At 35.8% G+C, this 20960-nt stretch overlaps 3 protein-coding genes across 4 annotated transcripts; 1 reads left to right on the forward strand and 2 right to left on the reverse strand.

Annotated features, from left to right (window-relative positions):
• The first annotated feature begins 433 nt into the window (after positions 1–433).
• On the forward strand, positions 434–4011 carry LOC129309568 (ubiquitin-conjugating enzyme E2 22-like). Of its 2 annotated transcripts, none has more exons than XM_054951183.1 (7): positions 434–654; positions 1504–1641; positions 2160–2304; positions 2386–2463; positions 2836–2948; positions 3105–3208; positions 3463–4011. In XM_054951183.1, exons 2-7 carry the CDS (start codon positions 1639–1641, stop codon positions 3824–3826), a joined length of 807 nt encoding a protein of 268 aa, XP_054807158.1. In that variant the 5' UTR covers positions 434–654; positions 1504–1638; the 3' UTR covers positions 3827–4011. The 2 variants fall into 2 exon arrangements, with proteins under 2 accessions (XP_054807158.1, XP_054807168.1); XM_054951193.1 differs by having other exon boundaries at positions 440–586.
• A 6620-nt stretch (positions 4012–10631) lies between these two features.
• Positions 10632–12678, reverse strand: LOC129309588 (calmodulin). Its single transcript, XM_054951216.1, has 2 exons — positions 12472–12678; positions 10632–11250 (listed from the first exon to the last, which is right to left on the reverse strand). The coding sequence occupies exons 1-2, from the start codon at positions 12545–12547 to the stop codon at positions 10877–10879; spliced, it is 450 nt and encodes a 149-aa protein (XP_054807191.1). The 5' UTR covers positions 12548–12678; the 3' UTR covers positions 10632–10876.
• A 2904-nt stretch (positions 12679–15582) lies between these two features.
• Positions 15583–19258, reverse strand: LOC129293260 (uncharacterized). Its single transcript, XM_054931128.1, has 3 exons — positions 19087–19258; positions 18388–18957; positions 15583–15952 (listed from the first exon to the last, which is right to left on the reverse strand). Exons 1-3 carry the CDS (start codon positions 19229–19231, stop codon positions 15618–15620), a joined length of 1050 nt encoding a protein of 349 aa, XP_054787103.1. The 5' UTR covers positions 19232–19258; the 3' UTR covers positions 15583–15617.
• Positions 19259–20960: the final 1702 nt, after the last annotated feature.

A 20960-nucleotide genomic window follows, 5' to 3' on the forward strand; every position in this document is an offset into this window, starting at 1 on the left:
TAATTTTATTTAAAATATATTATAAATTAGAATAGAAATATTTGATTTCAATTAATTAATTTAGAAACTTTATAATAAAATTAATAAAGATTAATATAATTGGTAAAATTTAACTCTTAAATTATAAGGTCGCGTGAACAATTCCCTCTCATTGTGTGAAAATATTGTTATAAATTATTTATAAATATTTTTACAAACACTCATTAAATTTAAAATTATATTTTAAATTTTTAAAACTCAACGCACTTTTAAATTTTAGTTATAAAAAAACTCACCAACCTAAATTATGGCACAAAAAACCTTTATAATGAAAAGTGGTGTATGATTTGTCCTTTCTTCCGTTGTTTTATTTAAATTTAAATTTAAAATATTTTTAGAATTTCCGTTTCACCTGGATTGAATATTATATTTCTCGTCCCAGTCGACCGTCTCAATGATTCAAGGGGGGTCCGGATCGTTTTCTCACATTCTTCTGCGTTTATCAATCTCTCTCACCTTCCTTTCCCCTGGCCCCTTCCCCATCTCTCTGGCTTCAATTTCGCAGCCGAAAGCATCTGATAAGGAGAATTTCCATCTAGGTTTTCTGGTGATGTATTCTCGTCATCTTGTGTGGAACTGTGCGAGCAAATTGTTCTGTTTCTGAGTTCATTGGAGGTTTTGATGCTTCCTTCGAGTTTTTTCTTCCCGAACATCGTGCTCTGTGTGCTTATGCTTTTCCTTTTCGCTAAGCAAATTTTTTTATTTATAAATCTGTATTTGCAATTTCTTTCTTGTTTTGTTAGGATTGTCGAGATTCTTGATATAGGGTTGCGGATTAGGGTTTTACCAGTTGGTGATCTGCAAGTATGCTTTTCAAATTCCTGTTTAGTCTTCCTATGATGTACGGTAGATGAATCAGGTTCTGAAAATGTCTGATTGTGCCTGCACCAAAATGCTTTTATAGTTCTTGCAGACTTTTCGAGTCGTCTGGATTTTACGAATTACAGGCGAGTTACTTGGTTCTAATTATATATGATTATGAGGAATTCTACGTGGTAAATTGGTAATTGATGTGCGCGCGTGTGTGTTGGGGGGCGGCGGCGGCGGCGCCGGTTATCTTCTATTTCTACTTGAAGCAGACTTGTTGTTCAAGCTACTAGCTATTTGTTCTGTGATGTGTGCAGCTTTTTACGTTTCGGTTACGTGTGAATGTATTTGCGGTTGTGTTCTTACCGGGGATTTTGTCTGGAGGGATAGTTGAATTGAATGGGTTGATGGAAATGTTCTTTGGGGCTCTTGGGCGAAATAAAATAAAAGAGTGATTTTTTTTTTTACACTATTATCTAAGGGCATTGAGATGCAAACTCGGGGCGTCAATATATATAATGCTTATTGTCTTTGCTATATTCTCTTCCATTATGCTAAATATACGACAATTCATACCATTTGGTAGTTCATTCATGGCAGCTTTTAACTGAAGTCAAGCCATATATTTTCTCATATTAATCAGAAATATTTTTGCAGGTCCGTTTACCGCTCAGATTTTTCCTTCACCTTGGGCTGAAAATTTGATACTCCAGTGCATTGTTTAGTAAAGGGCTCTTCCCTTGTTAATTGGCAGCTGAATAAAAGATCTACTTCAATTTCATTTGTGCAGATATGGTAAGTATATTTCTCTTAACGTACGGATACTGTTGCTGGCAACTCTATCATCTAGGCTTACAATTATTGGCCTTGCACACATGAATTTTGCCAAGTAAAATTATTCAGGAGTAGTTTAACCTCCTGTTCTGGAATTAGGTATCTCTTGGCATACAACAATTAATCTCTGTTCATATACCTGCGCTTGTTGGCAATGGTTTAGGATAACAACTACCAATAGCCTGATAGTTTAAAGATGTATATCTTGGATTGTATATAGCTGAGGGCTCTCTCTGGAAATAAGGCTGATATGGACCTATCCTGATTTAATTTATCATAATTTATTTTGTACAATTGGAATGGAAATTATGTGGAAGAATTCGTAAAGCTAATTACACGCAATATTATTTGATGACACTTGGAGCCTTCTTCATGATGGCATTGTGTTGCTTACTAGTTCATACACAATAATAGGCGTGCTTGTTTCAGTACTGATTTTTCCTTGTCCTTAAGTTTTTTTTGTGGTATCTTTGTTTCAGGCAACTAATGAAAATCTTCCACCAAATGTAATAAAGCAACTGGCCAAGGAATTGAAAAATCTTGATGATTCCCCTCCTGAGGGCATTAAAGTTGTTGTAAATGATGATGACTTTTCAACAATATATGCTGACATTGATGGCCCAGGCATGGAATTTTGTTTTGTAAGTTTATTTTCGAGTATTATGTGAAGAAATCAAGCTGAACCTTAGTTAATTATACTTGCAGCTGGGACTCCTTATGAAAATGGAGTTTTCCGTATGAAGTTGTTACTATCTCATGACTTTCCACACTCTCCACCTAAAGGTGAGTTTAGATGGACCTTTTTATGATTTGCTCGACATTCTGGACAGTGAGTTATAATATGGTGTGCAATTTTTAATCAGTGTTTCGTAAAATCTAAGTAGGCTTCTGTGCATTGTATGAAATTAGTATAATGTGGTGCATCGTTCACAGCTTATAAATAGTGCGACTTGATATAAATTTTACTTTACATATTGTTATTTTCTCTTCTACTTGTTGAAATTTAATTTTTCATAGAGTCTGTTTCTCATTTAAGGCAAGGACATATATCTGCTCAGCAGTCCTGTTTCACTTTCCCTGCCTAAAATAATTGCATCCATTTTTCGTCATTTTTAAAGCATTGTTGACTGATGCAACTATCTAAAAATATTGTAGGTTATTTCTTGACTAAGATTTTCCATCCTAACATTGCAACCAATGGAGAGATTTGTGTCAACACATTGAAAAAGGATTGGAATCCTACCCTTGGTTTACGACATGTTCTCATTGTAAGTGTGTTATTGTATTTGATTGTTCTTGTCATAAAAATTTCATGGTTTAAATATGCATGCTGGTTGAGCACTGCCATCTTAGATTTTACGATTTATTAAACATGGTTATCCATTATTGCTTTTCCTATTAATGCTGATTCTTATTTTAAACAGGTAGTCAGGTGTCTCTTGATTGAACCATTTCCAGAGTCAGCTCTAAATGAGCAAGCTGGCAAAATGCTGCTCGAAAATTATGAGGAGTATGCTAGACATGCCAGGTTAGCAGACATATATATGATATATCTGTTTTTTTTTTTTTTAATATGCTTCTTGAGCTATCGTTTGAATTGCAGTTATTGCCTTCATTCTGATATCTGAACAATGATCTTGGATGACATTACTCATGTTCACATAAAAAATGCACTATCCATTTTAATTGTAAACATATAGTATTTCTGATTCTCATTTTGATAAATATGCTTATTTTCCTCCCTATGTGAGCGAACAAGCTTAATGGTTGCATTGCACTTAGGCTTTACACGGGAATCCATGCAAAACCGAAGCCGAAATTTAAAACTGGAGCTATATCTGAGTCGACGACTGCATTGAATGTTGATCAGACCAATACCTCAGTTCTTAATAGTGAAGTGAAAAATGTCGAATCGGGTGCTGCAATGCCATTGCAGCCACCATTGGGGCAGTCAGCCGCCATAGTAAGAGGAAACAATCTAGAACAGGCAGCTACTGCAAAAGCAGATACGCTTTTTAATGGATCTAGTGCTGCAACAGTAGCTCCGGCTGCACTAATAACACAAAAGAAGGAAACCGGAGCAGCAAAAGTTCAGGCAGACAAGAAGAAGATGGATGCCAGAAAGAAAAGTTTGAAAAGATTGTAATGAAGTCGTTCAATAATTGATCTTTTTATTTGTTGCTAGTTGATAGAAAGGGAGGAGGGGAAAATGTGTGGCTGCCTAGGGAAAATGTACGTTGATGATTACTCCCTATGAGATGATGAAATTGGACTGGTTTTGTGCCTTGGTTTTAAGTATCAAGCACGTGACTGAGTGAATATTTTTGCTTTGCTTTTGTGTTGGTTCCGAGAAGTCATAAATTTATAATGGGTAAAAGTGCATATTTACCTTTAAAATATTCTCTAATGAGCACTTAACTCTAAATTACTTGTAGAAACAATTTTGTCCTTGAAATAATTTAAACAGGATATTTTTGTCCATGCTCATCAAATTCTCAATGTTGATTGTTAAAAAATGCAACTTGAATTTCAATGTGGACCATTAGAAAATTTAACAATCAAGATAAAAATGTTTTATTTTAATTACTTTAAGGGTATCATTGCCTCGATTAATAGTTTAGAGTGTTGTGTGCCTTTTAAAGAATATTTTAAAGGTAAAAATATACCTATATTCATTTATAATAGATAATGGAAGGGATGGGCAATCTATTTAACAATTTTTTTCTCTTAACTAATTTTTTAGTTGTTTAAAGTAGAATGATGCCTTATATTTTAGTTATCATATTTTATTAAACAATAAGGAGTAGACAAGTAGTAGTTGTCACTTGTCATGTTATCAATCTAATACATTGATTTCCTGGTCCGTTGAGCCAATACCAAGTAACTAACATATTATGTGAAGAAAAATTTGTTCGTGATCTTTATGCCATTTGAAAAAGATCCTTAACACAAAATAAGTACTTTTTTTTTAGCAGAAGTGGAATATCATAAAACAAATATGTACAAGTTTACAAGCAACAAGAGAAAAAAAGACTTGAAGCATCACGATCAATGGTTTTTACCAGATCATGTGTTTTAACAGTGGCATCAACTAAGTTATAGACAGAGAGCATAATGCTATGAGGTTAATTAACTTCATCTAACAATATTCGTCTATTTTTACTAGCCTAGAGTTTTTAGCAAAAGGTGCCAAAGCTAAGTCTCCAATATGTGTCTATGAGACAAGGGTTTAGATTCCAAAGCATCCACTCATTAAAGGGTTCAATGAATAAAGATGAGAACCTAGTTTGAGGTAGAACTGGCATTCAACAAGCATTTGCCATGGGGCCAATGGCGAAGGATATGATCTATGTCCTCAATCTTAGCATGACAGCTGGGGCAAGCAGCATCTGTCGTCAAACTTCTTCAAAATCTCTCAACATTGGTGAGTAAATGACATTCATCATCAGCTAAAGGAATGTTCTTATTGAGCATGAATTTGAGCCAACCTAAGCCATTTCCAAATTTACTTCCAATAGTAATCTAGCTCATCCTAATCATTTTCCAATAAGGCCACATATGCTGAAGCTACTATGAACTCCTTATGGGACCCGAGATTCTAATAGCATGATACTTGATTGTTAGCTGAGGAAGGGGTATGGTGGTAGCAATATGGGTACAAACATTAGGTGGAAGAAGCCCTTGAAGTAGGCTCCAATGCCATTGACCAATGTCATTACATAGTCACATACTGGGCAATAGAGATCAACATTAGATACATCTGCATATGTAAGGAGTTTGAGTGACCCTATTTCTCCCACCTGGTTATCTTGCTAAAAGTAAATGCATCTACCATCTCCCATGAGTCAAGTTGTATGAAGCTCCACATTAGGCTATATTTTTGCCATACTACTTCAAAAGTGAGAAGTGTTTTTTACATTGAAATCATACCCTATGTTTTTTGGCTAGTTATATTTGGTATGGAGAATCCGAACCAAAATTCATCTGGTTTGTTGATCATATAAAAGGAAGCCTTTTCAAAAAGGCATGGTTTTGGCTCTTTATATTTTTAACTCCACAGCCCCTATTGGCAATATGTTGGCACTTGGTAAACCTCACTCCAACAGATTAGATTAGTTTTCTGACTTTGGCTATTTGCACCCTAGATAAAGCCTTAGATAAGTTTTTCAGTTGTTTTATAACATGACACCAACAGGAGGGTGGTTTACATTGCATAATATAGGATGGCACTAAGGGTGGATTTAGCAAGGGTTATTCGACATGCTAGAGATAAGGATATGCTTTCTAACTAGTGAGTTTCTTTTGGATCTTCTTAATAAGATATTGATACGTGTCCTTAATTATTCTAAAGTGAAGTAGGGGTATACTGAGGTACTTGCCAAGCAAATTAGTGACTTCAAAGTTGGCATATATGGCTTTGCTAATGTGGGGGTACATTCTTGGGGAAATAGATGTGTGCAATGCTTTGGCTAACATGTTACCCTTAGGCATTACAAAATTCTTCTTGGATCTTCTATATTAGACAAATCTTATAGTTGGAGATACCCTAAAAGGCATGAGGTCATTAACAAAGAAGAGGTGTGATAATAGTGCGCCCTTCTTCCTAGTTTAATGGTGTCCCAATTGCCTTGTTCACTTCTTTATGTATCACTTATGAGAGCTCTCCATGCATAAGACAAAAATATAAGGGGATAATGGTTCCCTTATTGTATTCTCCGCAATGGATAAAAGCAATGAGTAGGTTTGTCATTCTATAAGATCTGCATTGTAGGTATAGTGATTCAATGCATAGTGACTTTCATGAATCTATCTGGGAAGCCTACATCCCTAAGAGTGTCCTTAATAAATCTCCAATTGAGTTTATCGAAAGCTTTCTCTTAATCTACTTTAACTGAAAACCAATCTTTATTCCCTGTTTCCTCCTCATGGCGTGTATGACCTCTTGAGCTATTATAATGTTATCAGTGATGTTCCTTCCCTTGACGAAGCTTTGATTAATAAGCGAGAATAAGATTAGCCATCAAATGTTTGAGCTTGTTTGTAAGGACTTTAATTATGACTTTGTAAGCAACCGAGCAAAGGCTGATAGACCTAAATTCCTTTAATGTGGTAGGGTTAGCGATCTTAGGAATAAGCAATATGAGAGTATTGTTTAGCCTAGTTTCAAGAGGCTTTCCATTAAAAATTGTATTAACCATATTGAAAATAGAGATTCTAATAATATCCCATTGGCTTTGCTAGAATAAGGCGTGTAAGCCATTAGAGCCAAGGGCTTTTAAGGGCTTCATGTTAAAAAGGGCTACTTTTATCTCATCAAGAGTAACATCAACATACAAAATATTGAAGAACCTTTCGAGTAGGGATGAAAGCATACCTCTAATGGCATAGATTGCTCAAACAGGCTGATCATTCATGTATAGATTGATAAAGAACTCATATGCCATATTTTGAAGGGATTGCTTGTCTAAGATCCAATCACCGGCCTCATCTTTAAGGAAGGAAATTTTATTTCTCAAAAGTCAAATTTTAGCTTTAGTATGATAATAGGAGGTGCTCTTATGACTAAGGTTGATCCAATTGAATTGAGATTTTTACAGCCAGAGTAGCTCCTCTATAAAGCAAGCTTCTTTATTTTTCTTCCTTAAAACATGCTTGAGGTCATGGAGTGAGGATGAGTGTAGCCATTCCTCTAGGGCTTTTAACTCCTAGTATGTGTGCCTTTAGTCGATGTTGTTTCTAGAAAATATTACTAAAAATGTCTTGATTCTAGTTTTGGCTACCTTGTTTGGATATTCCTTGTGAATGAAAGTGTAGGGTTTCGGTTGTCCTTGACTAGCTAAGCAAAGTCCAAGTGAGTAAGCCCTGCAGTTAAGAACTATAATGGTTTTTGTTGACTTAACTCATTGTGATTGAGCCCAAGAGAAACTTTGAGGGGCTTATGATCAAATTGTAGTTTGGTCAAGTGTTGGACTTAGGTAAATGGATAAGTAGTGGCCCAATAATTGTTGACAAGCAGTTTATCTAATTTGGTAAAAGAAAGGCCACAACTCCAGGTGAATCATGGGCTTGAGTATTTTGCATCAATGCGTTCAGTTGCAACAATAAACTGTCTGAAAAGAGGGCAGCCACATCGTCGATTATTCAAGATCATATGTCGTTCATTAGTAAAGAGGGTGGCATTAAAATCGCTAGCTAGTACCTAAGGTTCATTAATTGAAGAGGCAACGACGTCGGGAATGCCCCATAGATCTCTTTGAATTGAAGGGTCTAGACTTGCATAGACGACAATAAAGAGGAATGAGCAATCTTCACTTAAGAGCTTTGTATGAGTGTGGATGAATTGCTAGTGGTTTTGGAGAATCTTCACCTCAACATGGTTAGTCTAAAGCAACCAAATGCCATTGGAGAAGCCACTAGCCTCAATTGATGTAATAATCTTATCAATAATAGCTTTAGAGATTCGTGGTTTGACAAGGAAGACTAAATTAATCTTGTGTTCTTTAATAAAGGATTTAAGCATAGAATGAAATTTATTTTACGCTACACCTTAGCAATTCCAAATCAGAGCAACTATTGGAGTGGAGAAGCCACTTGCCTCAATCAGATGTAATAATATTATCAATAGCTTCAGAGATTTGTCGTTTGACAAGGACGACTAAATTAATCTTGTGTTCTTTCATAAAGGATTTAAGCACAGAATGAAATTTATTTTATGCTACACCTTAGCAATTGCAAATCAGAGCAACTATTAGAGGATATTAAGGGAGTTGGCACTCCATGTTGGAGTGCTTAGGATCCTCATCTTCCATTAAATTTTTATTAAGGATAATCTCTTCATCAAAAACTCATAATCGAGGGCTTTTATTATAGACTGGATGACATGTTCTGCAAGGTTGAGTGGGTTATCTTTGTTTCTGGGCTTGCTAGATGCCCAAAACTAATTTTGAATCCTGGCTAAAGAGAAGCTTGGTTAAGAGTTTTTGGTTGGGCATTCTCTTTTTTTTTTTTGTTGGCCTATCTTTATGGAGGGCTTTTTGGTTGAGTTTATTTTGGGCTTTTAGCAGGCTTCAGGGGTGATTTAAGGTGTGTATGGTCACAATAGAGTGCTTGGATTGATCTAGTGAGGTGCTTAAGGTTGAGGCTTTGTCTGCTTTGCTAGCAAAGAGGGAATTAGTTAGCGCATCAGTGGTATGCTCTTTGTGGTTCTTCAGTGGGGGAGAAGACTTTTTGGATGTATTTGAACATTTGGTAGGCAACAACTGGTCTTTTTAAGGTGCAGGGTATTTCATTATTGGTATTGCGTTGACATCCCTTTTGTTGGACGTATTTGATATAGATCTTTTAGAAGGTATGGTTTTTGAGTTCATAAGGAGGTCAAACCTCAAGCTACTATTAAGGAAACCTTGGTCAGGCACCCTTTTGAAATCCCTATATGACCTCTTTCCTCTTTCGGTTGCAAGCATCCAAGGGCTATACCGGTCTATGGCATTAACCTATTCCATGTTAGTAACACGCGCTGTAGAGTCAACGTTCTTGTTAGGCTCTGGTGAGGTTTCTGCCCCTTCCTCTGCCATCTTCAATAGATAGGTGTTAGCAAGGTGTCCATATTTGCCACAATGGAAACAAATTGTAGGTAGCCCTTCGTATTCAATGAAGAGCAATTTCCCATTTATTGTAGTCTTCTACGTGAGGGGACTGGAGAGGTCAAGAATGGTCACCATTCTAGTAAACTTATCTCGCTCCCTTGATGCAATGTTGTAATCTATTTGAATGACTTTTCCAAGGACATCGCCAATGGCTCTGACGAGGCTTTTCTTGTAGTACTTTGTAAGTAGGTAGGGATGTGAATCCATGCAACAACATGGGATATAGAGAGGTTGATTAGTAAGAACTTAGGGGTCTAGAGATGCACTGTGAGATAGTGACTTGAGATCACCCAAGAGCACTCATTCAATATCTTTTGATAATCTTCCTCAGTAGAGAACTGAGCAATGAAACATCCTCCTTTGAGGTCAAAGAGTTTGAAGGACAGATAAACTTCCAAATTCTCACAAGGTTATCCCTTGGCCTTTTATAGCTAATGGGCATGCCAAGCATCTTCAAGACAACAGCATGGTGCGTGTTGTCTCATAGGATTTTGTGAACCCACAGAGAGAAAGTGATAGATAGGAAAAAAATCCTCCCTTAGAGATCTTGACATCTTTTTCCAGAGTAATGTCATTGTCATCGTCTTGGTTGTCAGCAGGGTTATCTCCGTTCAAGAGTTTGTCATGGAAAGAGATCGCCTTGGGCTTGGTCGGAGTGTTTGTAGTCACATTAATGGCCTGTATGGCCACCGCATCACTATTAGTAGTGATGACCTGGTATGGCTCTTCCTCCATGACTATATCCCCTTCAATCATGGCAGCTTGGTCGTTACCAGCCATGCCCACGTTATCGTCTTCTCTATTGTGCGGCCTGAGTTTGACTTCTTTGGTGGTGCGGTTATTGTCAAGATGTGGTGGTGATTATTCCTCCTTCCTCAAAGAATAAGAGCGCGCATTCCATTTTGCTTGAAAAAGAGCAAAGCAAAAACTAAACTAAACATCAAAGAAACCAAGAAAGAAGCAGCACTAGATCTCAGCCAATGCCCTCTCCTTCAGCTTCAGATGATTGTACCCAACCAAATGCCTGGTCTCAACTCCCTTAAAGCCAAATCTGCTGGACTATTAGCAGTTGGATTTCCACCATGGTGGATGAGAGAAAACGAGACAACACTGGAAGACTCTAATATGTCCCGCCACATTTTTATTGAAAAGAAGCATGAAATTAAGAACTAGGCACCTAGCGGGCTCCTGCGGCGTCATTATTAATATTAATACACAGCGCATTCATTGACTTCCTTTCATTGCAACGAAAACAATCTGAGCTGTAAAAATTACCCCGCACAGCAAAGATTCCGCCAGAGACCGGAAATGAAAGTGAAATAACCATTAACTAACTTACGAGACAGTTACAAGACAAACTGCAGACACCATTCCACCAAAACAATTAGCTTAGCACTACATGTCACAAAGGTTTGATTCAGAACCATCAAACAAAGATTTTAACAAGGAAGTAGTGGGTCTAGGAGTATCATTATGGAAGTCAACCCTGAGCCCTTCTTCTGTCTTTTCTTTGAATGTTAATAGTTTTTCATCGCGGGCTTGGTGAGGGGTCACTTCGCCATCATCACCTTAACAAATTCCTCGTAATTTATTTGGCCATCACCATCAACATCAGCCTCTCGAATCATCTCATCAACTTCTTCATCAGTAAGCTTCTCCCCGAGATTGGTCATCACGTGGCGAAGCTCAGCAGCGGAAATGAATCCATTCTGATCTTTGTCAAAAACCCGAAATGCCTCTTTTAGCTCCTCCTCAGAGTCGGTATCCTTCATCTTCCTAGCCATAAGGTTTAGAAACTCAGGAAAGTCAATAGTACCATTCCCATCAGCATCTACTTCATTAATCATGTCTTGGAGCTCTGCTTCGGTTGGGTTCTGCCCCAGTGATCTCATAACAGTTCCAAGCTCCTTGGTTGTGATACAACCTGAAATGTAAGATCACACACTATCAAAATCCTCTTCTAAATTCAATGAGGATCAGACACAGAGGCATGCTCACAACCATACGAGAGCTATTAATCAAGTCTACGATGGTGTCATGTTTTCAAATAACACATTACAATTTACAAAAGGTTCAGACGTCTCTGAGTAAATCATACGGAACCAGCTTCATTATCATACAGACACACACACACACACACACGTATACAAACATAACTGTAATAATAGTTAAAAAAGTTAAGAGAAGGATTGGGTTCTCAGTACAGTGCAAAAGCTTGGAATATATGTAAATGCAACATTCCCATTTTGGCAAGGGAAGGCCTTCCTGAATTCGAGGCTTCGGGATTAAGCTAGACGTCAATTAGTCAAATAGCTTCGCATTTTATAAAATCCGTATGTAGGTCCCTAAATCTCTTGTCGCATTGCAGTCTGCAGTTATATGAAGCTAGTGTCATGAAAAGAACACAAACCACAAGAAAGCTATCATTATATTCCATCATCGCATCACATGGCTACTCATCTTTTTAACGATGAAAAAGAAAAGTCAAAGTAAGGTTTAAGGTATATTCAAAAGCAAATCATTTGTTCTCTCAGTCACCATTGCCTTCAGGCTTCTGAATCTGAATTTGAGAAAGGAACAAGGGGGAAAAAGTGCAACCCAACTTTTTTTCTTATTGACCATCATTCTTTCCCCACTCTTTTTGCCTACCGATTAGAATCAGAACAGAAGCCAGCATACCGATGCGAAAACTTTCCACGCGGAGTTTCATTCATTTCCAAAGGCTTAACTAACATATTTAAAACCAAGTATGTACAATCGAAGATCATCTACGGCAACACTGCGCATTAAAAAAAAATATTTCCCTATTTTTTTCAACTATTTTATCTTCTCATCAACCAGGTATCGACAAGAAAACGGTAACACACGCAGAATGATCAGCTAAATAATGTGTGAAATTTAAAACAACAATCGAAACGACGTAAGATCTAAATCTCGACGTCAACAACAAGCAATTTCCCTGAAACACGGTGAAACTTCTCCAAAATCATAAATCCATTTAATTTTCCAAACCACAAACAAGCATCCGCTTCCCAAACACCTTCAGAAGACAGCTAAATCTAGAAATACCTCAAACATAAAATCATTCATATGCCAATTGAAACAACGAAAGAGCGATAAAGAACGAGCAAGAAAAAAGACGAACCGTCTCCATCCTTGTCGAACAAGCTGAACGCCTCCTTGAACTCAGAGATCTGTTCATCGGTGAGCTGATCGGCCATCGTTGTTCCTTTTTCTTCCCTTGCTTCTTATAATTCCTCTTCCTCTCCGAACGATTATCCTGATTCGGAGAAACAGATCAAAAATTGGCAGTAAACAAGAGAGGGTTTTATGAATCTTCAGAAAAACGCTGCCATTTTTATAGGAAAGTCAAAGGGTATGCCATCTAATAACTCCTGGGACGATTACCCCACTAATTTTTTTATTTAAATCGAAAAGTAAGTTACCCCCTCAAATTTTATTTATAAAATATTTTTATTAATTTTATTAATATCAATAAATAAAAATAAAAATATAAAAAAATAAAATTTTAAACATAATTCTCACATAAAAAGTAAAAAATAAATCAATTATATAATATTATTTTTTGTCTTTTTTCTCTCTTTTTTTAAAAGTAATTTAAAAATTTTAATTTAAAACAAAACAATCTCGACTTATAAAATAAATTAAATTATATTTAAAAAGTGATTATATATGCTAAATCGGACGAGCATTCTCGATTCACACTCATGGCATCCTGTTTTTACCGACACGCCCTTTACTCGTTTTTTTTTTTTTTTTGGCCTCGTTTGTGTGCTATTGCCCCAACCCTTTCTTTCTTTCTTTCTTTCTTTTGCCAACTCTATTTTCCTTATTTTTCGACTTATATTGTTTTAATCGATGCTCAATTAATTAATTTAAGCGCCTAAATGACCATGGGTCCCTCAGGCGTCATTCATCCAGTTCGTATCTAGTCAATCACGAGATGCACCAAAATATCTCCTAATTGTTTGGTAATTCATCTGAGTCTTGTTTTTTTTTTTTTTCCCCTTTTACACGAGTAAGAGTCCTAGCATAAACAAATAAGGATTTTGTATTAATGTTATTCTTGTAGTTCATTGTAATTCTTACGTAGCTAATTTGTTGATTGAGTCATGTAACATTTTTTTTATAAATTACTGCTAAATTATAATTACACGATGTATAAATTATCCGTTGACATTGACAAGAGAAGTTTGGCAATATTTGTAGTCTGCGAGTCACTCAATTTAAAAATTTACAACGAATGAATAAGTTAATAAACGTGGTAAAACAACCCATTTACGACATAGTGAAATACCCAATTTATGGGGTATTCAGTCCTGCACTTGTATTTTGAGTTTACTCCCCAATTATGGATGCAAGTATATGTACATCTTAGTCAATATTATCTTCCCAATTATTTTAAAACCCATTAAAGTGTTCTGCGAGGATTGAAGTATTTCCCCATAAATGCCTCTTATGATTGAAAAAATAACATTTAATTAAGGGCCAAAAACGAAGACTAAATAAGTCCGTACATATAAACTAAATTTAATATACATACGCGTTTTGCATTTCGATAAGTTGGGATTTTTAAGTGGGGATGGAGGGAGAGGGGTATTTAGGTAATCTGTGCCTTTGTGCAAGGCGGTATGGAATAGGCACACGCAGTGATGGGAGGATGAGGATCCTATCCTAATGGTGTCACTGAGCCGTCCGATCAATCGCCACGTAGTGACCCAAAGCAATTGGAGAATATGAAGGGCCGATGGATAGTAATAGCCACCCAAACATGAGGTGACAAATGTTAAGTGGCCGCAGGGGATTAGGGCCCTTGGGACAAGCACGCATTGAAAATTGAGGCGATCTGGGTTTACTCGCAATAGTTACGGTTGATGGGGACATGCCATACCATTTAAAGGTGTCGCCGGTGGAGAGTAATTCTTGGATTTGGATGATCCCTTTCATTGGTGGCTTTTTTTAAAAAAATAAAAATTAAAAAAGACTCTGTTTGTTTAACTTAACAAGGTGTCTTCTTCGACGCGACATGCAACGCGGTTACGCGGTTTGGACGCGGAGGCCTTCCCCCGCGGGGGCCACTTTCTTTGCCACGTCACGCTGTCCGTATCTGTCGGTCTATTTTCTCAGCCCGCCTTTTCTTCCCTATCGAAATGACCCAACTGCCCCCCTCTATCCCTTTTCTTTTGAGAAAATATTTAAATATTAAAAATTTTAACACTATTTTTTACAAATTTAATTCAAAATATTTTTCCACTAACATGACCGAATATGTTCAATATCTTTGAATATAAATTTTAATTTTACGAATATATACACACATTCTCTGTAGGAAGGACGAGAATTTGCCGCCCATGCTATGACAAATGCTTGACGCATGCGAGGTGACCTGATAAACATACTCCGTAACGCATGCGAGGTGACCTGATAAACATACTCCGTAACAAGTCTCTCTTTAAAAAGTTGAGCATAAATTTAAATTTAATTCATGACAATTACTCCCCAATATATAAAAATATTTTTTAAAAGCTTAATTTATTTCTAAATATAAAATATGATAATGATATTTTTAAATAATTAAATAATTTTATTTTTTAAAAAAATAAAATAGATTATTAATTATAATTTTTTTATCATTATCATGATATTAATTATAATATTATTAGGGATAAAATTAAAAAATTATTATTTTTTATACAAGTTCAACTAAGTAATAAATTTTTATTGGTATGTGAGATTTGATTAAAAACACTCTATATATAAAGATAAAGGGTGTATGACAATTTGTTTTGAAAAATATCTCACATCAAATCAAACCCATATAAAAACTAATTATAGCAAATTTACTTCTTTTGAATCACATAAGTTGAGAGTTTTTCCAAATTATTTGATTGAAAATTAAACTAATCTAAGATTTCAATATCCAAGAGATAAGATTGTGACTTAAAACGATTACGACGGTCCATTCTCATCATATGTCTTTTAGTTAAATTTATATGGTCCACGTTTTACAGCCAAATTGTGACTTAAAACGATTACAACGGTCCATTCTCATCATATGTCTTTTATAACAATTTATATGGTCCACGTTTTGCAGCCAAAGAAGAACAAATTATATGGATTAAATTTCAAGTGTTCATCAAACGTGCCTTTCTTCATTTAAAAAAAAAACGAAAGAAAATATAGACGCAAAACTACACCTAGTATGGTTCTAATTAATTGGGATCAAAAAGAGAAATAATCAACAGGAAAACAATACCTTATTGACAAAAATCAGAAAGAGAGTCTTCTCTTACAGGCCTCGAAGGGCAGGTCATTAAAGCAACAACAACCCAAATCTCGAACAATTTCATCAATCAAGTCCCTGCAAATATGATCATGTAAAGCCAAACCTATTCTTCCAATCTCTCGCTTCTCTCCCCATGCAATGTCCCTACACACTTCCTCCACACTCTCTATCATTGCCCTCTTGCTCCACATCACCGATTCCTCTTCTTCGTCCTTCACTTTCTTATGCACCAACTCGCTTGTCATAATTTTCTCGTAGAAACATGTGTTTTCCTCTCCTGGCTTCTTCTGCAGCTGTATCTTCTGCTGCTGCACTCGCCCTGTGTGCACATCAGCCTTCAATAATTATTTCATTGATCACCATACCAATGACTATGTCTATTCCCATATGAAGGCCTATTGATTATTAACATCCAGAATTAAATAAAATGCATGCTATGTATATCTTCACTGCTCAAAACAATAATCACAAGCATCTTTAATTTCCCTTGATAGTAGATTCACGAATCATGGTGTTTCTCAATTGAAGGTAATCTTCTATGAGGTATAGCCAGGCATTAAATGTGGGCATTCTTTTGGCAGGTATTCAAACTTTGATTCGCCATGTTTTGAATAATTAATCCCTTTCATTAAACTCAACTTTTAACATGATACTTTTTTATTTCTTTGAAATATGGACATTTCACCATTAGTGTTACAAGCATCCGTAAAATCTTTTTTTTTAATGGTTTATGATATACGTATTTTTTTTAAATGAAAAACTGAACAATTAATCAAGAGCAATTACAAACTAATTAATAGTAGATGATGTCCTCCTTTTCCACCACCTTTATACAATAAGGTGGGGGTGGATCAAAGGTTTAGTAATTTCATACCCTGTCCCTAGCATTAACAGCAAAAAAAATGAGCACAGTAATTTCCTTTCCTTTCCTAGAGACAAAAATTCAAAGAAACCACCCAATGCCTATACAATAATGATATTCATCTTGAAGTGGACAGATTGTGGTATTGTACAGTGTGCTGGAGGACATTAGTTGGACATAATGATAACTATTTCGCCAAAAAGACTAAGAACAGACACATCTTGTTGAAGCCAGCGGATGGATAAATGGATCTGTAGGGAAGGCAAGAGAAGCAGGTATAAAGCTTAGTGGTGGGGGGGTCGAAATGAGCAAGGCCCTGTAAAAAGTGAAGTAGGTTGCCAGGAAAAGGGGCCAAAGGGATGGGTGTGTGTGTGTGTGTGTGAGAGAGAGAGAGAGAGAGAGAGATTGTGTGCACTCTCTTCTTTTTCTTTTTGAACATCATCTTTTGACTGTCTCCTCGTAATAATATATATATATATATATATATAGTCCCTTGCCTGCAGATAGTGGTCCATCATCCCACCCACTAAAGTCGACAAGTTTTCTTTTCTATGCGAAACGGTCGTTTGCGCTTCTCTTTTGGTTTCTAGCAAGCAATATATAAAGAAGGGGTTAATCCTATATATACTTTGTCTTCTTCCTAGTATTTTTTGCGTTCACTATTGAATCAAATTTCCATGAAAAGTGATAGCCAACTATGGAATTACTAAATAAAAAGTAAGAAATTGCTAACGTTACTAGTGATATTTTGACACTGTTTTCATTATAGAAGCTTGCTAGCTGGGAGTCACTTATATTGGCCGCAATATAATTGCAGCAGCAAAAAGGACTTAGTTGGTCCCCCGCCATGATTGTGAAGATGGTGTGGAACACAAGAAGTTATGATTGAAAATTTGGAATCCTAAACATCATGGATGAGGAAGCATATGCTTTTTCATGAATGACCATCGTGTTCCCTCCCCATGAGTAAGTTTATTATCAACATAAACCCTTCCAGAGGGTCAACATAAATTGCAACTTTGTACCTTTCTAGCTTGGAGATTAGTAGATATTCTTTCTGAATGATGACAAATACATTCTTTGAACCAACAAACTAAAAAATGTCTAGCTTTTCCATCAGTATATGACAACCAGATAGATTTAAATAAACAGGAATTGCTGTAGAACATGTGGAACTACGTAAAAATTTAGAAGGATATTTGTTCTTCGAATCGAATACGGCTGAAATGAAAAGATTTATAAAGAACAAGAATTAATAATTTAATGAAGTATCAAAACATTGACCTGTTCCTGTCAATCCAAATTCAAGTGGGAAAAAATAATGACGATTTATATTTCCAAGCTTTTTAGTGGTTTAATTTTCAGTCCATGTCCTTCTTCTCCCTAGTCAAATCCTAACTACCCAAGGGGAAAAAGGACAATTAGAAAGTTGATAACTCAGTTTCAACGGATCGGTTAATAAAAGAGGAAAAAGGCTGTATGATCGATAATTTGCTGGGAAAAATAATGGAATCTTTGACTACCAAAGAAAAATTTAAAAATTTATTCAAAAGGAATGTGGGTGTGTCCAAGCAAATTAAATTGAAAACGATAACTCCGCAAAGAGTTTGGATTAGATCAAAGATCATACGCTAATTTGCTGAGTAACGCGAGAGAATCGGTTAAGTATTTTATATATTCTCAGAACCAAAATCTAGCTAGTTTAATGAACAATACGATTCGTCACACTAATAACCAAATTAATTCTAGTTAACAGAGCTTCTCCAATGGCTCCTGGTTTAGTAATTTGTAGAATTTATCTTCTAATAAGAATGCAAATGAATCAGGATATGGAAGAAGGAAAAAGTTCGTGAAATTAGATTGTTTTTTAGTGGGGCAAAAAGCGAACGTACCAATTTGATTTGAATGTTGTTGCGAGTAATTCCTGAAACTCACAGGGGACCGAGTCACCTCATCGAGCACGGACACTGGACTTGGCTGCTGCTCGCCTTTAAACTCCGAACAATTAACTTCCGTTACCGTTCTGATTTTATCCTCAAAGCAACTCCCGTTTTTCGATACCACCTCCAGCGAGGGTGTTCGTTGCTGATCTGCCGATCGTACGGCCTCGATGATCTTCTTTAGTGCCTTTAGATCTTCGTCGCATTTCTGAAGCGCATTCAACAGCCTTTCTCTTTTATCCGCTACAGATTCTGGTTTCGTCGCCGCCGGACCCTCATCCAATCCCATCAGCCTCGCCACAAGCGCCGGCGGAGTTTTGAGATTCTCCGGTGTTTTCGCAGGATTTGATCGGCGAATATCAGCAGGAAGAGTGGGGCTCCTTGGTGCTTCGCGTGACAACATGGGATTGAGACAAGCATTGGGTTTGACCTCATTGAAGTTTTCTCCTTCTTCCACGAGAGCTTGTTTTGGCAGTTCTGCTTTTGCTGGAAATGAACTCTCATTCTTAATCTGCTTCTTTCCTGTGAACGGAAAAAGAGAAATGAATGCTATAATGTAGATAAATCCAAAGTCCAAAGGCCAAGCTCTAGTATATGCTTTCTCGGTAAGCAAGCAGAATTTTAACAACATGAGCGGAGGCAATCAATTACCGAAGGTGAGGAATCTGCGAGAGGAGTGAGGCTTGCAGACGAGATGGATGATGCCGGACATGCAGCCAATGGCTTTGGATTGAATCATCTCCGGCGCATTTTCTCGGCGTGACGACGATGACACCGTGCTATTTTGCCTCTTCATTGCTCTCTCCTCGTTGGTGTGTTTGTGTACGCTGACGAAAAGCAGCGAGAAAAGCAGGCGGAAAACGCCTAGTTATGTTTTCATTTTCAATTTTTTTTAAAAAAAAAGGTTAAATGCACCTTCCATTTCCACTTACTTGGCTTTTCTTTTGTTTAAATTTTAGAATTATAGAATTTACTTATTATTTATTACGAAATTTTGGATCAATTACCCATGAATCTGGTTGTTTAATAACAAAGTGCATTATTTATGTATTGTAAATAGAGGAAGTAATTAAATATTCTATATTTGATGTTCATAGTAATTTTGATATATAGAGTTCTTCTAAACAATAAGAGAATCATATTTTTAATTTTTTTGGTTGAGCTTATATAAATTTTATCTTTACTTTTATAATAAAATAATATTAGGGAAATAACAAAAAATTAACTTGCGTTCTTAAAATAAATCACTTAAATTTTACATATAAGTAAGGTCAAAGGGATATTAATGAAAAAGGCAGCACATGCATTTGAATTTTTTTAGTATGTAAATCTTGTTCTATAAAAAGTTCAATTTTAAAAATAAAAAGTTTTTGTCCTTTTAATGAAAATTTAAAATTTAAATAAACATTGAGAACAAGTTCATGTTTATGTAATTTTAACATATCCTACTTGCAAATAACCATAATATTAGTAGTGTGGAGATAACGGGAGGACAAGGAGGGACAATGAGGAGTGAAAAAGGTGAGAAATTAAAGCGAAAGGAAGAAGAACGTTAATTAACTAGAGAAAGCAAATTGCACGTGGAATGCTGTGTACTATATTATATTATTATTCTTAATTTTATTATGGTCTATCATGTGAGATATGCAAATCCTTTTATTTGGGATTTATGCCTGGTTTAGTGGGGAGAATTTTTTTTATTTTTATTTTTAGAGATGGAAGTAGAAATGAAAATAAAATTATACTATAAATGAATTTAAAAATGTGTTTGGTGTGTTAAAAAAGGAGATGAAAATGAAGTGAGTTTTTTTTAAGTGAAAAATGGAATGAATATATAAACGAGCATAAAAAAACTTTTTTTGCCCTTCATTTAAAAAAAAGATAAATGATTGTCAAAAATTCATAACCTAAGATAGTATTGTCCAAAAATTTTCAGTTTTAAAAAACTCATCTCAGTTTTATAAGTATATTCAAAGAACTCAATTTTATCAAATTTGATGAAAGTGTATTTCATGCCAAACTGAATTTTAACATAACAAACAATCTCTTTTAAAATTTTACTTTCATTTCTCTTTTCAATTTTAGCGTACCAAACAGGACATTAATTTAAAGAATGTGTGATTAATAGTTGGATTTAATGAAATAGCCAGGGCAAGCACTAATTGGGCAGTTGTTGAGTGTGCATGCCGATTGAGGAAGGGGCAAGTTAGGGATCAACACGGCACGAGATGTGAGTGAGAAAAAGTGAGAAAAGAGTGGAACACATGACACGTCAAAAAAAAAAAAAAGGTGTCCGACGCGCCCAACTACTGTGCATGATGCTCATGATGATACATTCTTTATATATATATATATATATATATATATTATGATGATACATTCTTCATTGCTAACTTTTTTCATTTCACTGCGTACAGTGAATTGTAATTTCTTGATTAATTCACTGTTTCGCTTAATTAAGGGCATGGGCGTGATTAAGAGCTAATCCGTGCGTGATTGATTATGCATAGATAATTGGATCCTAA

This window comes from Prosopis cineraria, unplaced genomic scaffold (assembly GCF_029017545.1).
Source record: "Prosopis cineraria cultivar Desert tree isolate PC_DT_omini unplaced genomic scaffold, ASM2901754v1 PC1, whole genome shotgun sequence".
Classification (NCBI taxonomy): Eukaryota; Viridiplantae; Streptophyta; class Magnoliopsida; order Fabales; family Fabaceae; genus Prosopis; species Prosopis cineraria.